This window comes from Carya illinoinensis, chromosome 12 (assembly GCF_018687715.1).
Source record: "Carya illinoinensis cultivar Pawnee chromosome 12, C.illinoinensisPawnee_v1, whole genome shotgun sequence".
In the NCBI taxonomy this organism is placed as follows: Eukaryota; Viridiplantae; Streptophyta; class Magnoliopsida; order Fagales; family Juglandaceae; genus Carya; species Carya illinoinensis.
This window is the reverse complement of record NC_056763.1, coordinates 19,813,826-19,836,691: the sequence shown is the minus strand read 5'-3', so window position 1 is coordinate 19,836,691 and position 22,866 is coordinate 19,813,826. Positions and strand designations below refer to the sequence as shown.

Here is a 22,866-nt window from a genome sequence, read left to right as displayed (position 1 = left end):
TAGTAACATGGTAATGCGGGAATTACTATTCCGACAAGGCAAAATGCCAAGAACAACTTATTTTGGATGACCCTTTCTCACAACAAATATATATTTCCAGCTGGTTAAAACTCCTTGAAATACTAATTTCCAGTGCAATAACATATCAAAATATACTATTTTTGGTTAACATTGTTCATGCATGGTGCACAAATTTCTGGGAGAAGCTAGACTTTTTCTAACGATTTGGTCATGCTAGAAATAACCATAATTTCAGACATTGCAAAGTCTTGCTGGGACTAATAGCATCTTGGGCCAGTTATTTTTGGGGACTTTGCTAGGAGCTAAATATACTGGAATTAAGTATTTCCGGCAGGAATGTTGAGTAATTTGGACAAAGTATCTCTCGGGAAAACGCCACATATGTTGTAGTGATAGGAGGTCAAGGCAATATAATAGTCATATTTAAGTAATGTGAGACTTACTATTAAGATATATGTTTTAATGTATGAAGTATGTTAAAATCTGTTTAACTTTTTACAAGAATTGAAAAAAAAGTAGATACCATTAATAATTGGTTTGAGATAGACTGAGAGCTAATCAGCAAACTTTGGCATATAATATTAGATGATCCGGATTTGTAATTTATTAACACTTATAAAAATGACTTTTGATCTAATGATGCCAACTCAATATTGTTGCTTATGAGTTGTGACACTCTTTGTATTTACTTATAAATGAGAAATATTACATCTACTTGCTTTTATTTTTCATCTTTCTATTTTTTTTTCTTTTAGTAGCTAGGCATATGGTATAAAGATGACGAGTAAAAGAACTCTTTAACTTATGAGCACCATGACTATTGTGTTGATTAATCTTTTGCATACAAAAATGACATAGACATTTTTTATAACTTTTACACAACTCTTCAATGATATATATATATATATATATATATATATTTTTCCTTTGATGGATTTGAATTAAAAGAGAAATAATATTTTATTTATGAGTTATGTAGAGCTTATAAGGCTTGGTTTGGATACAAAAGTCCTCCAACTCATCTCATCTCATCATTACAATTTTTACAAATTCATAGGCAAAATACAATAAATAATTCAATTTTTTTAAATTTTAAAATAATAATAATATTATAAAATAATATTATAATAATATTTTATTCAACTTTCAATTTTCTTTTAACTTATGTCATCTTAAATCACTATCCAAACTTACAAGCTTAAAACTTTTGTATATGTATCATTTTCCTTACCAAATCATGCACGATAGTGCTATTAATCCTACCAAGGCCTTATTGATAAGATTATTAAGACGTATGTGGATCGGAAAAAGGGGCATCAATATTAATTAATTAAGCTGCAATCTACACCACGTGCATCATTTTCTCGAGGATAAGGATTATATGAAGAATCATTTCATGATTTTGGAGCTCGAAATTACAATACCATATGCATATATACAAGTTATAGTCATAGAATTCCTCTAAGTTTTCATTCTCCTTCATTAGGGAAGATGGCTTCCCCCGTCTCCTCCCCCAAGAAAAACACAAGAAACCGCAAGTTATGCACGCCCCCAAACCACAGTCTCTTCTTTCTTTCTCTCCTCGTTTCCATGATCACTTTCTTTGGAATATCCGTTCTCAGCTTCATGCCCATTTCCTTGCAGGACTCATACTTGCTTCCTCTCCTGTCTCCTTCATCAGAACCGTTTTCATCTCCATCTTTTTCCTCTGCAGAAAACAGATCTCAGGTCACCTTGGCATCGCTTGCTTTAACTTTTTTGGACAGTGAAGAAAATGAGCCAATACTTTCAAACAGCGTGATGGTTCCGTTACCAGCACACGGCATTGTTGGGAGCAATGTTTCCGAGGAGGAGAGAGAGTTCTGGCGGCAACCGGACGGTGAAGGATATCGGCCATGCTTGGATTTCAGCATCGGGTATCGGAAAGCATCCGTTAGGATTACAGAGGAGAAGAGGAGGTTCTTGACTGTGGCGGTTTCAGGGGGACTAAATCAGCAGAGAAATGGGATTGTTGATGCAGTTGTTATTGCAAGAATCCTTGAAGCTGCATTGGTTGTGCCAGTTTTGGTGGTTAATCAGATATGGAGAGATAAAGGGTACAAAAAGAGAAGTTTTATAACTAAGTTTGTTGTTTTGTATGTTGTTTTCTTTTCCTTCAAGAAATCCTTACAAAAAGAAACCCTTAAAACCGAGTTACTGTTTAAGCATATGAGTTTAATTATCTGTGAATACTTAATGGTTTTTTTTTTGGGTAATAATTGCAGTGAATTTTCAGAGATATTTGATGTAAAACATTTCAAGAGAACTTTACAAGCTGATGTACGAGTTGTATCATCTCTTCCTTCCACGCATTTGCGGTCAAGACAGACCATTGAAACCATGCAGATGCCTAGTGACGTTTCTCCGCTTTGGATCCGTAGCAGATTCTTGAGAAAAGTAAGAAATTCCCTGTTGCTGGAAATTCTGTGTACTGCATTTTGATATAATTTAGCTGCTAACTTAAGGTTAGGGTTTGGTAGAAAGCAGCCCAAAAAAGAAAAAAGAAAAAAAGAATCATATATTGTGTTTGCCCTCATCATGTTTTCACATCCCAAAGATTACATTTTAAAACAGTTTCACCTAGGTCTGTTCATCTGGATTCCGACCCGGGAATCTGGATAGACCCAAACCGGAATCCGGATTTCAAATCATGGCCGGAATCCGAACCGGATTAGTTCAGGTAAAAAACGAACAGGAACCCGGATCAATCCGGGTTTTTCAAAACCCGAATTCCGGATTGAACCTTTTTTTTTTCTAAAAATAAAAAAATTTAAAATTTTGTTTATTTATTTATTTTTAAATAAAAATAAAAGAACCCATATAAAAGCCTAAATGTATCCAATATTTTCACATATAGCTCTGATTTTTTTATAAAAAACAAAAGAATAAATTTGATTGTGCACTTTAGAGGTTGAAAAATATCATTAACTCCTATATCAAAGTTCCACTTAATTTGCCTAGCAATAAAAATGCATGTAAAACTAAAAAAAATTCTAATATTCATTTATGCAAGTATGCATGCATTACAATACAATCCACTACATATTATATTATTTGTTATTTATACATTACATTACGAAATACTAAATTACAATATATGAATTACAAAATCAGTGATTTAGTTTCCACACCAAATAGTAACTTCAAAGTGGTTGGCCTGAAAGTGATCCTGCAAAAAACAAAATAGAATGAAAAAGCAATCAACATTCTCATAAAAACATTATAGATCTAACCTAGAATTTCATAGAAACATGGTTAAGCATATAGATTTATTCTCTATTTTTTGTGTCTAGACACAATTGAATAGAATAGCTACGTGGGCTGCGGGCATCTTAGGATTTATGGTTGAGACTTGCAACATGAACTCATGAACTCATTAGGATTTATCATTGATCATGTGATTTTCAGGACAATCACTACTACTGTTGAGGATTCTATCAAACATGCACATTTACACATATTAAACTTTGTTTTCCACTTTATGAGTTAGGTCTTTGCCTATATTACACATATCAAACATGAAGTACTTGGTTGATATTCCAAAGATCAACGGCTATAATACAGTCACTAAATGCACCCCATTCACATCTGATCACTGCAAAACCCTTATTAAAAAATAAACATGTTTCTCTTGTCAACCACTAATCATGTAGAATGGAAAAAAGGAAAGGAAATGGCAAACTTACTCTTGAACAGAAAGAACAAACCCAGCAGAATAAGAAACCTTGATCCCATTCAGTAATGGGATGAACTTGATGTAAGAAAAACCCTTCTCAAAACCACTACAACAAAATTTTTTTATAAGAATTTCATTTCCAACACAAAATAGCATAACAAAGATGTAGTTATAAACATCAATACACAATTACTTACAGTCTGTCAACATGTTAATCTCCATATGGAAGAACTTGTTTTGCTAAATAGCCTTCTTTCGAAACTGTAAGTTATTTGTGGCCTTAAACTGCAGCATATAGAGAAAGAACTCCTCACTGTGATCTACTGCTCCATATCATCAGTATTCTGGAATCAAAGAAAAAAAACTTGTAACTTCACTATCACCTAAAATTAAAAAAGCACTTAGAATATTTTGAATCCAAATAATCAACATAATCATGTCCTAAGAATACCTTTAATCCAAATAACAGCTCCATGTCCTCAATATCATTGGAATTGAAAACCAAAATCCCTATCTATAGCTCCACACAGATCTAGGTGTGTCCCATCCCCAGTATCCTGTTGTATTCCATCCACTCCAAGTTGAATCTATGAACGTAATCTAATAGTTAAAAACAAGTAAATATATTAGATTCATACTAGCATACAACCATATGCTACTAGAAGATGGGTTAACATGATTTATTTTGGACACATACTCTAGGTATGTAATAGGTAGATAAATTGAGAAATTAAAAAAGAAAAAATAAATAAATAGAAAATTGTTAAAGCTGGGTATTAACAGACCAATTTTGTGCCAAAACAGACTAGGAAGACACTGAAACTACAAGTTTTTGGAAGTTAACAATGAACAAAAAAATTATGAATATTAAGGTTTGTACTCTTTTGACAACGCAATAACAGATCGAACCATAAATATTAATGAACTAAAATGGTATGGGCTATGCTTATAGGACTCAAGTGGGTTAAAACACTAAGGAAATACTAACCTAAGAGCCACGATAAAAACAGAATAATAACAAAATAGAATGTAATTTCTTAAGTCTTCTCTGCTTTATCGTTCTCTTTTCCCAGATGGAATGAGATTTTTAGGATGAAACTGATGCAATGAAATGCCCAGGAGACTCTAACTATCAAAACAAAAAATGAAGGAACCCTAATCTGGGCATAAAACACAAAGAAATGAAAACAAAACAGATCCAAATCAACAAAGTAATAAAAGGGAAAAAAAAACTTTTAAAAAACTACTGCAGATCTGAACCTGAATAGATGCTAGCACAGAACCTAAAAAACCCATACAAAAAAGGATACACTCAGATCTTAACTACCTAAACAGAAATGAACATTTCGAGCAAGAGAAATCACTAACGGCATACACACTTGCATATATCCAGAAAAATCGACAACAACAAACAACAAAGGTAACGACATACACACTTGCTTATATCACGAAATGACCCAAGAAACCGAGAAGACAATGGAGCAATGGAGAGTGATGATGAAGACAACGACACGAGCGATGAAGATTCAGACAACAGAGGGAAGCTAGGGTTTCGGCGTGAGAGAGAGAGAGAGAGAGAGAGAGAGAGAGAGAGAGAGAGAGAGAGAGAGAGAGAGAGAGAGAGAGAGAGAGAGAGAGAGAGAGAGAGAGAGAGAGAGAGAGAGAGAGGCATAAGAAATGAGAGAGTAGGTTTTGAGGATATTTTCGAAAAAAAAACATGGGTACCGGGTTTAAAACCCAGAACCAGGTTTTAAATCCGGGTACTCGGCCCAGATTTACCTGGTTTTAGGAATACAAATTTCGGCCCGGGTTTGATCCGGGCCAAAACCCATAACCGAGAACCAGGTTATCTGGGTACCGGCTCGGACTGGATTGAACAGTCCTAGTTTCACCAATGTGATCTTAAGAGAAAGCAGGTGGGTGCTAAGAAGACTATTATGCATTTTCGTTTCTGAAGTACTTTTTAGATATATATATATATATGTTCTTTTCTTGCTTATCAAGATTTGCTTTTTCATGTAGCTAAATGGAGATGGAGTTTCCATCTTAAAACTACAAGGGTTGTATTCTAGACTCTCAAAGAATCTTCCTTCTGATCTGCAGAAGCTTAGATGTAAGGTACAGTTGGGAACAAACCTCCATCAGATTCACATACAATAGACAATTACTATCAATCTAGTATTATATATATATCCTAATTGCTTCCCATTTCATCTTCATATTACAGGTAGCATTCCATGCACTTAGATATGCAGCTCCGATTAGGGAACTGGGAAATCGACTTGCAAGGAGAATGCGGATTGAAGGACCCTACATTGCACTCCATCTCCGGCTAGAAAAGGATGTGTGGGTTAGAACTGCATGTCGCACTGGTTTAGGTGCAGAATATGATGACATTATCTCCAAGATTCGGGGGTCTCAACCTGAATACCTTAGAGCAAGTCAAAACATGAGCTACTTGCAGAGACGTCTTGCTGGACAATGCCCTTTAAATTCACTAGAAATGGCAAGGTATTTCACAAAATATGAATAAAACTGGCAAGCCTTTTTATAACTATAATAATGTGTTGTTACTTTGCAGGCTCCTAAAGGCTCTAGGAGCACCCAGAAGTGCACGAGTTTACAGGGCAGGAGGAGAGCCATTTGGGGGCAAACAGGCTTTGCAGCCACTTGTAGCAGAGTTTCCAAATCTGGTCACAAAGGATAATTTGGCAAGAGATGGTGAACTCTCACAGTACAGTAATAGATCTTCAGCTCTAGCTGCCATTGACTACATCGTCTCTCTGAGTAGTACTGTGTTTGTTCCTTCCCATGGCGGAAACATGGGCATAGCCATGCAAGTAAGTGGCTTAGACTTTTGCTGCTATTTACTTGCATAAAAAAACTTGTCTTTGTCTTAGATAGATTTGAACTGTTAACAGGGCCACCGTGCCTATGTGGGGCACAGGAAATATATAAAGCCAAACAAGAGATCCATGCTTCCTTTACTTGAAGACACCACCATCTCTAATGCAGAATTCAGTAGAGCCATGAGGAAGTTGCACGCCAAATCTCAGGGCCAGCCTGAGATGAGAACTAACAAGAGAGATCGAGATGTGCTTGCATACCCTGTCCCTGAGTGCATGTGCAAACATAGTGTAAATAATGATGTGTCCCACCACTAAACGTAATCCCAAACCTGCAAATTAGAGGTTGATGGCGCTGCATGCCTGCAATCACTTTGATGCCTAAGTTAGTAACGAATAATGTATAATAATTTAAGTATATGATCAGAAGTGTTTTAGGGTTACCTAACACCCATATATATAGGCATGGAGAAATATTGGATCAACACCATGACTAGATTACTTTAACGTGATGTTTATCTGTTCGTCCTATCCCTTGATAGTAGGAGTTATCTGCTTGCCATAGTAGTACTTATATGTTGTTATCATGTGGCGATATATCAAGTTTCCATGGGCTTGCAACCTCCAGTTTGGTCCATATCCATCATAATTTGTAGTTGGGCCAAGCTATCCCTCCAGTTACCTAGCTAATTCTCTTCGCTCATAAGCGTAGGAAATTCTTATTTTAATGAGTCCATCTTTATGACTATGCTAATTTATTCCCAAGACATAACTTCAATTTTCATGCTACAAGTTACTCGGATTGGATTCTTAGGCCTTCCGGTTACCCCGCTAACCTTTATATTGAAATTGGTGGGTCACCCCATTAGCCCATTAATTATTTTATCCCGCCATTCTCAGCTTTCAAGGATCAAGAAAGGAGGTCCTGATTGTTCATGGCGTGGCAACGATTACTAGGTAATGTGCAACCGTTCCCATTCTGTCATGTTTTGTTGTTAGGTCATGATACTAGGGCAGATGGCCCCTCTTATTCCCCACTCAATTTGCACACTACTATCCCCTTTCTGGCTTCTTCTTTCTTGTTGCTTCTCTCCCTTGCGATTTCTTGCTTTTCTCTCTCCCATTGCTTTCTTGCGATCTCCTCACCTCTCAACTCACTTTCTCTCCCTATTTCCAATGGCTAGACATGGCATTTTTTCCTGTTTGACTGACGTGCAATCTTCACATGTCCTAGATGTCCCAAATTTCGAGGGATATGGGTGGTGTTCTTCTCTCAAGCCCTGGGAGCTAAACAATCTACGAGAGGAATTTTGCATTCTAGACACAACTCCCTTGGAGATCCCAGCTCGAGGATGTGTAGACGAGGAGGAAGGGTTTTAGTGGCAAATTTTCCCTCACTGTTTGTTCCCTAACCCATGCGTTGAGGCTTCCCTTCTGTTGACCCTGCACAATATTCTGGATCTCATTCGACTTGCTCCTGCTCAACTTCATCCCTTCGTGCTGAGGGCTTTCTTCTGCGCCTGCATTGTGTTTCGCATGTCTCTTGAGCCCTTTGGGGAGGTGTACCCTAACCAAATTGCCCTATAATTCTTGTCTTTTGATCACTTGAGACCCTCTACTAAGGGCAACATTTTGAATTTTTGTAAAAAAGACAAACGACAGTCATTGTCCCGGTTCAAATCTCGCCACTCATACTAAGAACTAGACAGGAAAATTTATCTTTATCTCTAGTAAGGGTTGAGATTTCCCAAATTCAGAAACTCCTCAACGGGATTTCCCCATTAAGGCTAATTGGGGCAAAATTTCTAAGGAGAAAGGCTTGTGGGCAGGGATGGAACCCCTATCCAAATGGGAACTGGCTCAGATCAAAATTGTTCATGCCTAGGTAGAGAGCCACCCAGATGATCTCTGGACTGACTTCCTTTTAACTCCCACCCATATAGACCTATGACCCCCAATCGCTCCCACGTCAAGGGACGTTTATTCTTGATCGAGGCTATGGTGCTGCCCCCTCCCTCAGGCCAAGCTTCGAAGAAGAAAGGCTCAAAGAAATGTACTCACTCCAAGGACACATCTTCGCCTGCTAAAAAGAAGAAAGTTTCTGAGAAGGAAGTCGATAGTTCCTCAAAAGCTTCGAAAGCCTCTCTTTTTGCTACTCCATTCATCACTCCACCCACTACATTCAATACATCGCCCATATGTGTAGCTTCCCTAGGCCTTGGTGATGCTGAGGGCCAGTTAGGCTCTCTCTGATCTAACTGCAACTTTTGAGTTCGAACTTCCTCAATAGGCGCCTACCTTGGGGCTTAGCCCTATCTTTGAGTTCCCTATTCTAGAGAACTTGGTGAGGGAAGGTGAGTTGAGTGCTGAAATTGCTGCCGTCCTTAATTTGGATCCCGTTGTGGGCACAAAGGCTCACATAGTTGAAGTGGAGGATCCTACCCGCCAGATGAATGCTGATGGGCACAACAAGGAGGTGGATGCCGACATGGTCAGAGAAGTAAATATTGCCCTTAAAGGGGTCATCCAGCCAAGTGGTGTGGATGGTTAGGGTGGTGAGAATAATGATAGAGTTTCTCACTAAGAGAAATTGAATGAAGATGTTGAGGCAAAATGCTCCTTTCCTCAAACGTTGCCAACTAACATCTCTGGGGGGACTACCCAGTCTCTAAATGCAAGTGGTGAGTAACTCTCCATCACTTCTCCCTTCCTGTCCTCTTTTGGTGGGGAAACTAGGTCCTCTCTCTTGGAGATGGGAATTCCCTTAAGCAGCCTTAAGGGTGAAGGCGCCCACTTGATTGACGTGGACCTAGCTTACACAAGCATTGCACGCCCATTGGGAAATCTTGGTAGCCCCCATGAGGAGGGGCTGACTCGACTACTGTGCCCCTTAGGCCCCATTTGCTTGACAGTGGTCGTGATCCTGGAGAGGTTCGGGGCGGTTCTTCCCCTTCTTCCACCAATGCCCAAAGTGAAGCCATTGCCACAATGGCTGGCTGACTGAAGGTCTTTCTTTCAGGGGTAAATTTTGTTGGTTATGGCTTTTCCTTTTTCCTACTTGTGTGTCTACTGGTTCGTTATTCTATTTTGGCATTTGTGCTTTATAGGGTGTCGATGACTTAGCAGCCTGGATCATGGAGGAGGAAGTTCGAGAGAGGCACAAGTTTGGCTTCTTCGCAAAGGCTAAATTTGAGAAATGGAAGGTTGAAAAGGCAGAAATAGAGGTGCGGTTGGAGTAGGCTGATGGTAGTTCCCGCACTTTGCAAGGCGACCTGGAAATTCTTCTGGAGGTTGTTCACTTTTATGATGAACTTCGCCACACCCAAGAGACAAAAGTCAGAGATGATTTCTCCTTAATGCTGCTGGAGTCAGAAAGGAACTATGCTAGGACTCAACTCTCCCTTGTTCAAAGGGCTTTTGAATTTGAGTGGGGTTGCCTCAACTCTAATCTTCTAGCCCTTAAGGGGGAGTTAGACTCTACTTACCAGGAGCTTGCCAGTTCTCAAGACCGTAGCCTTGAGCTTGCTCAGGAGCTGGCAGTTTCCCTGGAGAAAGGGTGACTTGCAGAAGTTGACCTCTCCGAGGCTTAGGGATCATTAGTAGAGCTACAGAAAAGGAACTAACAATACAAAAAGAGTCAGTCAGACTCTGATGAGGAGCAAAGGAAGTTGCACTTGGCCGTCATGGTGAAAGTCACTTGCCTAAATGAGAAGAAGGCCCAACTGGCGGACGCCAAGGAAGATATTACTCGTCTACGCTCCCAATTAGTTTATGCCCCCATAGCTAGAGATCATGCATTTGCTTATGGCTATGGCGTTGGTGTCTTGAGGCTCAGGTCCCATTTAATTACCAATCTTTCTACCGATTTGATGCACTTGGACCCAAATTTGTTCAAGCCTGAAGCAACTTCCTGCTATTATGTCGATAAATTTGGTCGAACAGAAATGCCCAACACCTTCACAGATATTCCTTCTCCTCCTTCGCCTTTTGGGGTGCTAATGCATGAATTTCTTTGTAATAAGTAATTTTGTAATTCCTATGAATAGCTGCTTTGACTTTGTATAATCATTTAGCGTTACACGTGTGACTTTTTCTGTGGTTTCTCCCTCATGATTAATTGCCTTGCTTTCTTGTTGATTGCATTGCTCTATATTTCATTGTTGTCTAGCAACCTCTGGGATGATGCAATTGCACCTTTTTGTTTTCTTTATGTCCTTTCTATTGATTTGGTGGGGAATTTGGAAAGTAGCGTTGCCTTTTTGCCCCATTTGCTTTATGAAGCTGGGGTAGTTTGTTGGCCTCTATGCCCTTTGCATAGGGTGCATGACGTTAGCCTTCACACTCCCATTTCTTTATAAACCTTTTCTTTATAATGATGGGGTAATCTGTTGGCCTCTACGCCCTTTGCATAGGGTGCATGGCGTTAGCCTTCGCGCCCCCATTTGTTTATAAACCTTTTTTTTTTTATAAAGGTGGAGTAGTCTGTTGGCCTATGCTCCCTTTGCATAAGGTGCCACGAGTCGTTTAGGCTCATTATTGACGTTTAAGTGTGGCGTGGCCTAGGAGCCTCCATGGCCTTTTTACATGGCACCATAAGTCATTTAGGCTCGTCATTAGTGTTTAAGGGTGGTGTGGTTGATGATCTCTGTGCCCTTTTTACATGGCACTGCGAGTTGTTTAGGCTCGTCATTAGTGTTTAAGGGTGACGTGGTCTGATGACCTTCACGCCCTTTTTACATGGCATCACAAGTCGTTTAGGCTCGTCATTAGTGTTTAAGGGTTCTCACAGATGGCAGCATAGCCTCTTTGGGCTAGAAGAGAGCCAGAAAGAGCAGTTTATTCATAATAAGAGGAAATAACAATCATGTAAATATAACAACTGAGTTCTAATGAATAATAAACAAACATCTAGCAGAAGATATAAAGGAGTAAGAGTAAAATGCCACACGGGTAAAATCTCCTCAAGTTCTCTGTGTTTCAAGGATGTTGCAACTTTTTGTTGGCTATCCTTTAGGCAATAGGACCCTAGCCTATTATTAGCCACTACCACATGCGGTCCTTCCCAATAGGATCCTAGCTTGCCTTCTTCTTTGGTAGTTACCCCGCTTTTCTTTAAGACCAGATCTCATAGTTTGAATGTTTTGGACTTCACTCTCTTGTTGAAGTATTGTTTGGCTTTTTTCTTCTAGTGTAGAATTCAAATTTCTGCCGCTTCCCTTTCTTCCTCCGGGAGGTCAAGGTACTCTTCCATAGCCTTGTTGCTTCTGGGCACCGAAAAATGGAGGGTTTAGAAACTTGGTAGTCCTTCTTCTACTAGGGGTATGGCCTCGCATCTGTACGCCAATGTAAATGTAGTTTCTCCAATGGGCATTTTTATTTAGGTTCTGTAAGCCCATAATACTCTTGGTAATTCTTCTGCTCACTCTCCTTGATCTGGTAATTCATCAGTACGGCCTTGTTTGTTGCCTCTGCTTGCATGTTTGCCTTTGGATGCCCTGGAGATGAGTACTTGATTTGTATTTTCAGCTCGACACACCATTCCCTATAGTGGTCCTAGTCAAATTGGCACTCGTTGTATGAGACTATGCTGTGTGAAATTCCATATTGACAGACAATGATTTTTCAGAAAAACCTTATCACGGCTTTGCTCGTTATAGTTGCCAATGACTCCACCTCTGCCCATTTGGTCAAGTAGTCAACCGCCATGATCATGAACTTTACACCCCCCCTTTCTTGGCTAAAAAGGTCCAACCAATGGGGGAACAACCAAGGAGCAGTCATAGAGGTTAGCTCCTTTGGGGGGAAGTGAGGAACTGGCGACATTTGGCACATGATACATTTTTTTGTAAAATCTTGGGCATCTCTCAATGCGTTGGGCCAAAATTCTCAGCTCTCACCGCCTTTTTGGCCAAAGCCTTGCCGCCCAAATGGTTCCAACATATTCTTTCGTGTATTTTGGCGAGAACATATTATGCTCCTTGTGGCAAAATGCACCAAAATTAAGGGGTCGAAAAACCCTTTTTATAGAGGATCCCATCGATAAGCATGAACCTTGTCGCCTTTCTTCTCATCCTTTTGGCTTCTTCCTTCCCTTCCTAGAGTTCACCCAAATCAAGAGACTTGACCATGTCGCCGGCTCATTCTGGGATGCACTATGGCTGGGACTTCAACTATTCTCTTCCCTGCCTGCCAAGGAAGGGGCGCATCCTTCATTCCTAATGCTGCGCATGCCAACCCGTCCACCACAACATTATCATCTCTGGGTATTTGGGATATACTATGAGAACCGGTTCTGTGCCTCCCAAACCCAAGCCAGATACTTCTTTAACTTCTCGCCCTTCACGGCGTATAACCCCAGTAATTGGTTTACCACCACCTGTGAGTTTGATTTTACATCCACCTCAGTTGCTTCCAATTTTGTGGCTACTGAAAGCCCTGCCACTAGCTCTTCATATTCTGCTTCATTATTGATTGTCTTAAAAGTAAGGGTCTCCATATAATGGTATTCCCGGCCTTCGAAACTAATAAGGTGGATCCCTATTCCCCCACTAGCTCGGTAGGACGAGCCGTCTATAAAGTGGCTTCCCTGTCAAAGTTACAATGTGTTCAAGGGGAAGTATGAGAATTCTGTTACAAAATCTACCAGTGCTAGCCCTTTCACCGCCTTTTTTGGTAGATACTCTATGTCAATTTCACTTAACTCAATCGACCATCCTTATCATCTTTGCTAGAGGATTTTCTATGAGCACCCTTATCGTCTGAGCTTGAAAATATAGACAGAGTCTCCTAGCCACCTGTTACCAGAGCAAATACTAGCATCTCGACTCGTGGGTATCTTAGATCTGCCCTTTCAAGGCTCGACTTACGTACTATATAGGTAGTTGGGTGGCTCTTTCCTCCTTGACCAAGATTGTTGAAATAGTGTGTGGAGAAATTGCGGGTACATATAGAGTATCTCACCTTCTTCTGGTTGTTTCAGAAGTGGCAGGCTGGCCAAATGCTACTTCAGTTTCTCAAAAGCTTCGTCACATTTCTCATTCCAATTGTGCACATTATGTAATATCCTAAAAAAGGGAGGCATTTGTTCGTTGACCTGAAAACAAACTTGTTTAGCACGGCTACTCTTCCCACCAACCGTTGGGTGTCGTTTAGGCTTTTGGGCGACTTCATGCTCAAGATCACATCAATCTTTTCAGGAGAGGCTTCAATTCCTCTCTCGGATACAATGAAAGCTAAAAACTTCCCTGACCCAACTTCAAAGGCCCATTTTGCCATGTTTAACTTTATTTTATATTGGCATAAGATTGTGAGCGCCTCTCTTAGGTCAACTAGGTGTTGAGTGGGCTCCTTACTCTTCACTAGTAAGTCATCTACATATACCTCCATCGACCTTTCTATCTATTCTTCAAACATTCAGTTAACTAGCCTCTGGTAAGTAGCCCTCACATTTTTCAAACCAAATGGCATGACTTGGTAGCAATAGAGTCCTTGATCTGTAATAAATGGCGTCTTCTCCTCATCCATTGGGTGCATTTGGATCTGGTTGTAGCCAAAATAAGCATCCATAAAACTCAACATCTTATGCCCTGCGGTGGCATATACGATAATGTCTATTCATGGTAAGGAGAAACTATCCTTCTAGTAGGCTTTATTTAGATCATTAAAGTCTACACACATTTTCCATTTTCTGTTCGCCTTCTTCACAAGGACAACATTGGACAGCCACTAGGGTAGTGGGCTTCTTTGATGAAACTAGCAGCTATTAAGCGCCTCACCTCTTCAGCAATGGTGTCGTATCTTTCAGCACTAAATAACCTCCTTTTCTGATGTACTTTCTTTTGTGCGGGGTCTACACAGAGGTGGTGCTCTATAATATTGTTATCTATTCCTGGCATCTCTTCATGACTCTAGGCAAATACATCACAGTGTTCTATCAACAATTTCTTCAAGGCTTCTTTGTCCTTAGGGGGAATTCAGGTCCCAATACGTGTGGTGGTGTTGGGACAGTCGGGATACAACATCACTATCTCCAATGGCTCATTGGCTTCGGCCTGTTATAGATTTTTTTCATAACTAACCTCCACTCCCTTCTCCAAGGAAATTGCTAGGGGTGGAGGTAAGGGTGGCGACAAGGTCTCCTAGTGGCACCCTGAGCTATGCCACTTATGACAATTTACACTTTGCTCTTACTTCTTAGCTCCTATACATAATATTCTCGTGCAAGGGCCTACTCACCCATGCGTCGCCTAGCCCGCCATCAGTTGGGAACTTCATCTTGAGGTGATAGGTGGATGCAACCGCCCTGAGGTGGTTAAGTGTCGGCTGCCCCAATATGGCATTGTATGAGGATGGGCCCTTCACGACCAAGAAGTTGGTCATGGTTGTGGCTGTATATATCCCTATTCCAACTATCACCAGGAGGGTGATGGCTCCCACTGATTGTATCATATCTCCGGAGAAGCCCTTTAGCGGTGTCGGGGAGGGTCTTAACTTAGTTGCACTTATACCCATTTTGGTGAAAGCACTCCCAAAAAAATATGTCTGTTGAGCTGCCATTGTCAATGAGTATGCGTCTAGTCATGTAGTTGGCAATTAGGAGAGTGATAATAAGGCATCCTTTTATGGGTATAGCACCCCTTCCCTATCTTCTTCCTGGAAGGATATAGTCGCTTGGGTGTCTAGCCTCTGATACTTGGGGGACCTATTAGCCACATATACTTCTTCATACCTTACTCTTCATGCATGTGCCTTTCGACTAGACAAAGAGATGCCGCCTCTAGCAAATCCTCCCACTATGGTCTAGATTTCCCCTATGTGCGCCCTGTCTTTGTCATTCTTTGGGGGAGCACTATCTCTATCATTGCCACGAGTATTATCTCGAGGCTGCCGCTGCCTTTCGGGACTGCGACTCCTTTTAGAATTGTGGCCCGGCTCATAGCTTCTCTTAGGTTTCGAAAGTTCTGTGACCATTCATTCTAACTCTCCTGTGCCTGCCATTTCAGTAGCTCTTTTCTTCATGGTCATGCAATCTTCCATCCAATGTGAACTCTTCTGGTGATACTTGCAGTAACGACTGCTTGTTCTAGCCTGGCGATGTCCCCCATCTAGCTCCTCTTTTTCTTGTACATTTAGATTGTTGTGTATCAATCTGATGATTCGGTGTAGGTTTGTCATCGTGGTTGTGTTTAGGCTCAGTTTTGTGCTCCTCTTTTCTTGGATCCACCAAGGCTTGTAGTGTCTCTTCAGCATTGACAAAGTCGTCCACTTTATCCCTGAATTTCCATTGGGTAGAATGGGTCTTCCTGGCTAATTCAGCCATGAAGGGGCTAACTGACCAGATTCCACCCAAGAAGGCAGCAAGGGTAATCTTCTCATCCTCGTTATCTATTGTTAACCTTTCTTTATTGAAGCAAGTGCAGTACGTCTTTAGATTCTCATATTCTCTTTGTTTTACTGTTAACAAGTACACAGTTGGGCACCGACGCCATCTACAAGGCATGAACTAAGTTAAAAGCCACTTGGCTAATACTTCAAAACTATCTATCGACCTTGGCTGAAGTGTTCCGAACCAAATTCTTGCCATTCCTTTCGGGGTCAGCGGAAAAGCCCAGCAAGCAATTTCTCCAAGAAAGCCATGTAGTGTGATGTGTGCCTTAAAATTCTCCAAGTAATCCACCAGGTCTTTGGATCTATCATACATCTCTATCTGTAGTATTTTGAATTTTGGTGGAAGTGGCATGGACATAATCTTCTCACTGTGTGGCAAGTCGGCCCAGCTGAGTAAGCACTTTATTGTGGAAGACCCTCCCATCTTTTTTTCCGTCTCTTCATTTTTGGTAATTTTAGTTTACTATAAATTTAGCCAAATGAGTAACATTTTAAAAAAAAGAAAAAGAAAAAGAAAAAAAAAACAAAAAAGAAAAAGAGGCAAGGTTTGTGCTAGGAATGAGAGGATGCTTGGGGAATGAAATGATATAAGAATTTTGTGAATGTAGTAAGATGATTTGTCAATAATAGTGAGATATTTTGATTTAATTATTTATTAGGTTTTGGAAAAGGATAGAGAAAAAATTAAATAAAAAATATTATAAAATTATTATATTGTTAGAATATAATTTTTAATATTATTTTTTGTTTTAATGTTATTGTTAGAATGTAGAGCCCATCTCCCTCAACCCTTTGTCTCCTCCTCTTTTTTCTCTTTACTCCCTCCTAAGGAGTCTCCCCTCCCATTGGGCTGGGCCTAGGAAATACCGTGGGCCTGATAAATTTTATCCCTTACAGTTGCTCGCAATTCTTAAGGGCAATTTGCTCCAAAAAGAAGACTTGAGAATCTTCAAAGGTAAAATATGCAACCCAATTGATCTACCGAAGTCTGTAGAGAAATAAATTCCACAAGCTGGTTCCTAGTTATCCGTTGCTCTTGCGTTAAGCAGTAAAGATTTCTGAGCATTAGATCAGGTGGGAGATGGGCTTGATTGCATTAAGGTGGGAGAGCAGAGCTTGGCTTTTGTGGGAGATGCGCTCAACTACTTATAGTGTGAGAGCGGAGCTTGACTTTTGCGGGAGGTGGGTTCGACTGCTTAAGGTGTGAGCGCGAAGCATAACTTTTGCAGGAGATGGGCTCAACCGCTTAAGGTGTGAGCGCGAAGCTTGGCTATTGCAGGAGAAATACTCTATCTCGTAAGGTGCATATGAAGGAGGTTAGGTAGTCAAGTGACTTGCCCGCCTATTCGAGCACCTAAGAGGTAGGGCGCTTCCTGATCCTTTGTGACGCCCCCAAATTCCCACGCACGGACACGGGGAAATCAAGACGTCCGGATAATGACATCAAGGGTCACCACCCTAACGACGTGTGCCAAAAGTGTGCAAAAGCAACAAATGTGCACGAAGGGATACGCAGCGGATAGCAAAGTCATATAACTAAGTACCAGAATTTTTCTTAATTTAATACAAAGCTGTTCAAAACATACATATTAAAATATTACAGGACACAAACATAATTTTAAACTAAATACAAAGCATAAACTTCAGCACCCCGGTGGAGCCGCGTCCTCGGGCTCAGCCTCCTCCTCCTCATCCTCGATCTCTGCACCAAAAACTACGGAACCAAAAATGGTGCCGCAGGTAAGTAAAATCCAAACACCACCAGATAAAAACATATAGAACTCAAACAATATACATGAAGTGATGCCAATGCGCAAAACCCATAAAATCATATTTTTTCCACACACGCCAAAACCCATTTGGTCTACAAAAACAAATCCTTAAAATCAAGCCTCGCCATTATCCCAGATAATGGCCCAAACCACCATTTTCCTAGAAAATGGATCAAAAGTCTCGAAAACCAAACATTGTCATTTTCCCAGAAAATGGCCCACATCCAAAACCCATAAAAACAATCCGGTTATGCATGCACCATGATTTCCCCTAGGGATCACCCGCATACCCTGGCTTTGTGCCACACCGCAGGTAACGACTACGCATGTGACTCGCGCCCCGCGCGTACCTGGCCAGGCCATCCTCTAGTTCCCGCCACTCTAGGGACCACGGAGTCGTCACGACAGCGTTACCGTATCGTGCGATCCGGTCGTCGCCCTGCGACAACCCAGGGGATGTCACTCAGTATTATCCACTCCCGAGTGACCAGAGGAGCTTCACCGAGATAATAACCCATTCCGGCTTGGGCTCGTGAGACACACGCACCCAAAAACCATTTACGCCAACAAAACAGGATTTTCTCGATTAAAACAATATGCACATAAACACAATATGCAACTCACGCCTCATGGCTCAAATAATCAAGCAAACACAAACAAGCAAAACCAAGCACTCCGTCCTCAATCCATCAGACCCTCGAACTCCTCGGACTCAGTCCGGAATCAGCCAACCAACAACAAATATTTATTGAATGAGTAAAATATATTTAAATCTAAAAGTAGGGTTTGAAAAATACTTACAGCGCTATATGGTATTTTTTGAAAGCTCACGGAGTTACAAACGGCGGAGGAAAAGCAACGTAACAGTGTAATTTACACTGTGGCCGTGGGTTGTAAAATACCCACTTTTGAATGGGGACAAACCAAGGCTCGGGATTGATAGGATATGGCCTTGAGATATTTATGAAGTTAAGGGAAATGAGTTTTGACCGTGGGTGGTGGTGGAAATGGCGGTCGAAGGCCAAAAAGGGGCTGAATGGAGTTGAGCTCGTGGGAGTTGCTCCGACAACGGATCGAGGCCGGAAATAGGTGGTTTAGGTCGGCAAGAGGTAGGGGAAGAAGCTGTGAAGAGATGGTGGCCGGAGGTGGTGCGACGGCGCCGAAAACGGTGAAAAATTGTATGGCTTGGAGGAGCTTGTGGTGGCTAACGGTGGCTCGGATGGAGGTGAAACTTGGTGGGGATGTTCATCGGTGAGAGGGGAAGAAAACTGGGTGGGTGGTGTAGGCTACACCACTGGCTAGCCGCGGTTCTGGGCTGCAAAAGCAACCGGCGACAGGGGCAAAAACAGAGCAGGTGCAGTGACTTCCGGTGGCTCGCGGTTGCTAACGGCTGGTCCGATGGCTCTGAAAATTGGTGGGGATGATCTCTGGTGGAAGGGGAAGAGAATGGTGGTGGTGGTGCACTAAACAGTGGCCGGACAGCGGAGAACTGGGCGGTCAAAGTGGCGGTGACGGGAAGGAGAAAAGAGAGAAAAGCTGCGCGGGGAGAGAGAACCCAAGAAGGAAAGAGGAAGAAAAAGGAAGAAAAGAAGAAAAGAAGAAAAAGAAAAAGGAAAAGGGAAAAAGAAAAGGGAAAAAGAAAAAGAGAAAAGAAAAAAAATGAGGTCCAATCCTCACTCTGGAAACTAAAAACAGATCCGCCGAAAACGATATTAAAAACCGTAAAACGACTAATTAAATAAAAATCAACATCAAATAAATAAAAAAAAACCAATTAAAATACATTAATTTAAAATAAATAAACTAATATGTTACTTAAATTAAAAACAACCGTTCAGTGAAAATACATGTAAAAATGGGATATCACATCCTCACCCCCTTAAAATAAATTTCGTCTTCGAAATTTGTGAGATCAAACATCAGCGCCAAGCAAGATACAATATACAACTCAGATTATACTTGAGAAAATCATACCATCAACCATTTCCACACAAGTATGAATAAAGCTCTCTCCAAATATACTCCTATAAGCAATTCCATCACATTCGCACTAATCTCCCAGAGACGCATCACGTCCAGAACTCTTAAAGCGGCCACGTAAACAGAAATCACCATATCCACAAGAACTTCAAAACCGCACCCAAGTAAATTCCAACAATTAGTATCTTTCCACAATAAACTGTGTTAACCTCAATCAGCTCCTGTGTTATAACCTCCAAACCTTCATTATACACTATATCTTGGTAACCTAATAATCACTTCCAAAATAAACCATCAATCAACATAATTTGTACAACCAAATGATTAACTTCTTACTAAAACTTCAAGTCATCACTAATTTTCCAAAATCAGCACAAGATTTAAACACCTAATTATCTCCAAAATATCACGCTTCCGTGCGCACTCTGATAACTCGCCAAAATGCAAAAAGACTATATCCTCATAAATTAACACCCTTGAGTACAAGCTAACTCTAACACCTAGAAGCAAGAAAATCCTTTACCACACTTTGATAGAAAATAAAATCTCCCAAAATCATGAATCATCACTCCTATCCCTTAATTATCTCTAGCTACCTTAATCAAATCAAAATTCCTCAATGACACCCATGATCCTCAACAAAAAAGACAATATCAATCAATTGTAACTTCCAAATTAAAAACAAGTAACATTATCTCAAAATACGCCAATCTCATCTAAGATAAAGAACATAAGGCTCGAATCCATCCCGACCAACTAATAAAGCACCTATAACTCCTACCCAGCAACTTAGACTATCAAGATCATCACCTAAATTATGAATATCGTCTAAATTTAGAGATGAATAAATACACTACGAACCACGATTGAATTCACCATAACCTTAATGAACCCTTCTTGAAAACTCACTTACCTACTTCCATTCCCATGACCCTAGTAGTAGCACGACTATTTCCTTCAATTGCATACAAAATTAAATCTCAAGATAGGCCATGCTGTTCATATCTCCAATCCATCAAAACTATTGCACTACCCTCCTAACTCCTACTGCTTATTACCTCACGTACCTATTTAGGCTAATCACCGTTGATTCCCAAGCTTCCACTTTTAAGATTTTATTATCCACTACACATTGTGACCCAACAATCTCTCAAGTTAACTAAAAATGTCTATAATTCTCCCAACTGGACACTCAAACTCCAAAGGAAAGTATAGCCTCAAAATTTAAATTCCTATGTGACCTCAAGTCACAATTAATTCTTGAAGATAGTCTCAACAATTAATGCCAACCATCACTCCAATTGGTAACCTACTTCAACTGTACACTCCGATCAACTCACCAAGAGCTCGAAGTTATGATCTATTGAATTTAATACTATCACATCTAATCCACTTCAGTACTCACCAAAGCCACTTCTCTCAAGCCAAAAAGAGACTAGGATTTGTACTCTCCGAAATCCATACACCCTCACCACCACTATAAATGGATCTCATGTACCCTTAGCTAAGATCAATAATCATTCTAACGTATAAGTGATCCATTATTTCCATTTCCAACATCAGTACCTATATCCTCAAAATAAACGAAAATCATTTCTCAAAACCTGCATCTTCTATTATCCTCAACTCGGTATGAATCAATCCTAAAACTTATCACTATAACCTCGAGCTATGACAATTATTGCCAACCTACATTCCATTGAGTAACACGCTTCGACTGAACACTCCAATCGATTCACCACTATCACGTGTCGATCTCATACGTCCTTAGCCAAAACCAATAGTCATTCCAACGTACAAGTAATCCATTACTACTATTTCCATCATCTGGACTTATATCCGCAAATCAACATGAATCATTCCTATATCTGCTTAACTTATACCCTTAACATCAGCAAATAGTTATCGCTTAAAGCTTTGTACTGAAAATGACCTTAAACCTGCTAATAATCCGTTCCCAAAAGTCTCCGGAATATGAGGTCTCAACTTCAATCGAATTCAATACCAACAATTAAACTATTGTTTCCAAAACCTTGATGGATCTATTTCTTCCGAACCGATAAAAATCATTTCCTAAAATCTATTACTACAACCTCGAGTTAACAATAATCATTTTTCTGAACTAAGTCAATATCTACAATCCTCAAAGAAGTATATGAGCTAGATCATTACCTTCCATTCTCAAGGAAATCTACTCTAGGAAAATTTTCATATCAATAACTCAACTCTAATCAACCCCATTTTAATGGTTACAAACTAATCACTCATTAGAGTAGATCAAGCTACAGCACTAAGTCTGTAAAACTAAGAACTCAATTCTTATTATAAGTCAATCCTTCTACTCTGCAATTCTAACACCTTAAATCAAATAAGAATCATCTTCCGGAACTTCTAAGATCAAACAACTTACATCCCATAATAGAAAAAAATCGACTCACAAATCTTTCAAATTCTAAAACATTAATAGATAATAAATCATTTTCTGAAATCCTCAAGATTGATGGCTTTAATCCAAAACATTCACCTTAAAAACTTGTAAATTTTAAAACCCCAATTGCCACCAAATTGCTCATCCAAATCAGCGAAATTAAAACTTGAAATTTAATTATTTCCCCCAAAGCTTGTCGAACCTAACACCTTAATTACCAAAATCTTATTTCCTAAAATCTATAAGGCCTCAAACCTTAGATAAAATTCTCTTAAACCAATCCTTAAAGTTCGTTGAACCTACGCTCTCCTATTCTATAGCCTCATTACATAAATTCTACATAACCTAAGACCTCAATTATCTTAAGCGACTTAAATCTAACTCCCCTCCTTAGTTGCAACTTACATTCCTACTCCCAAGAGATCGCCTAACCCATGTCGTTCCCTTCTAGCCACAATATTATAAAAGTAACCCACCTCTATAAAATTCAACCCTACTACACTAAGTATTTATTCCTACCAACGACATTTTCGATGGTACCATCCTCCTGCTATAGCATAATCCTCAACCCCACCTTTTAACTCCGGACAAAACAAAACAAAAAAATTTAAAACAAAATAAATAAAATAACATATATTGGAATAACTAAAACAAATAAAACAACATACTTTCAATTCAAATAACATCAAATCAAACCAAACCAAATCAAATGGAATT

At 40.0% G+C, this 22,866-nt stretch overlaps 1 protein-coding gene across 1 annotated transcript; it reads left to right on the top strand.

Moving 5' to 3' along the window:
* Positions 1–1,431: 1,431 nt before the first annotated feature.
* LOC122290069 (O-fucosyltransferase 37-like) lies at positions 1,432–7,123 on the top strand. Its single transcript, XM_043097601.1, has 6 exons — positions 1,432–2,117; positions 2,286–2,457; positions 5,759–5,854; positions 5,964–6,247; positions 6,318–6,576; positions 6,658–7,123. Exons 1-6 carry the CDS (start codon positions 1,513–1,515, stop codon positions 6,898–6,900), a joined length of 1,659 nt encoding a protein of 552 aa, XP_042953535.1. The 5' UTR covers positions 1,432–1,512; the 3' UTR covers positions 6,901–7,123.
* Positions 7,124–22,866: the final 15,743 nt, after the last annotated feature.

Excerpts from the sequence above, each read along its gene's own strand:
- LOC122290069 (XM_043097601.1), top strand. The coding sequence starts at position 1,513 with ATGGCTTCCCCCGTCTCCTCCCCCAAGAAAAACACAAGAAACCGCAAG. Across the intron at positions 5,855-5,963 it reads TGCAGAAGCTTAGATGTAAG|GTAGCATTCCATGCACTTAG; the intron begins GTACAGTTGGGA and ends TTCATATTACAG. Across the intron at positions 6,248-6,317 it reads AATTCACTAGAAATGGCAAG|GCTCCTAAAGGCTCTAGGAG; the intron begins GTATTTCACAAA and ends GTTACTTTGCAG.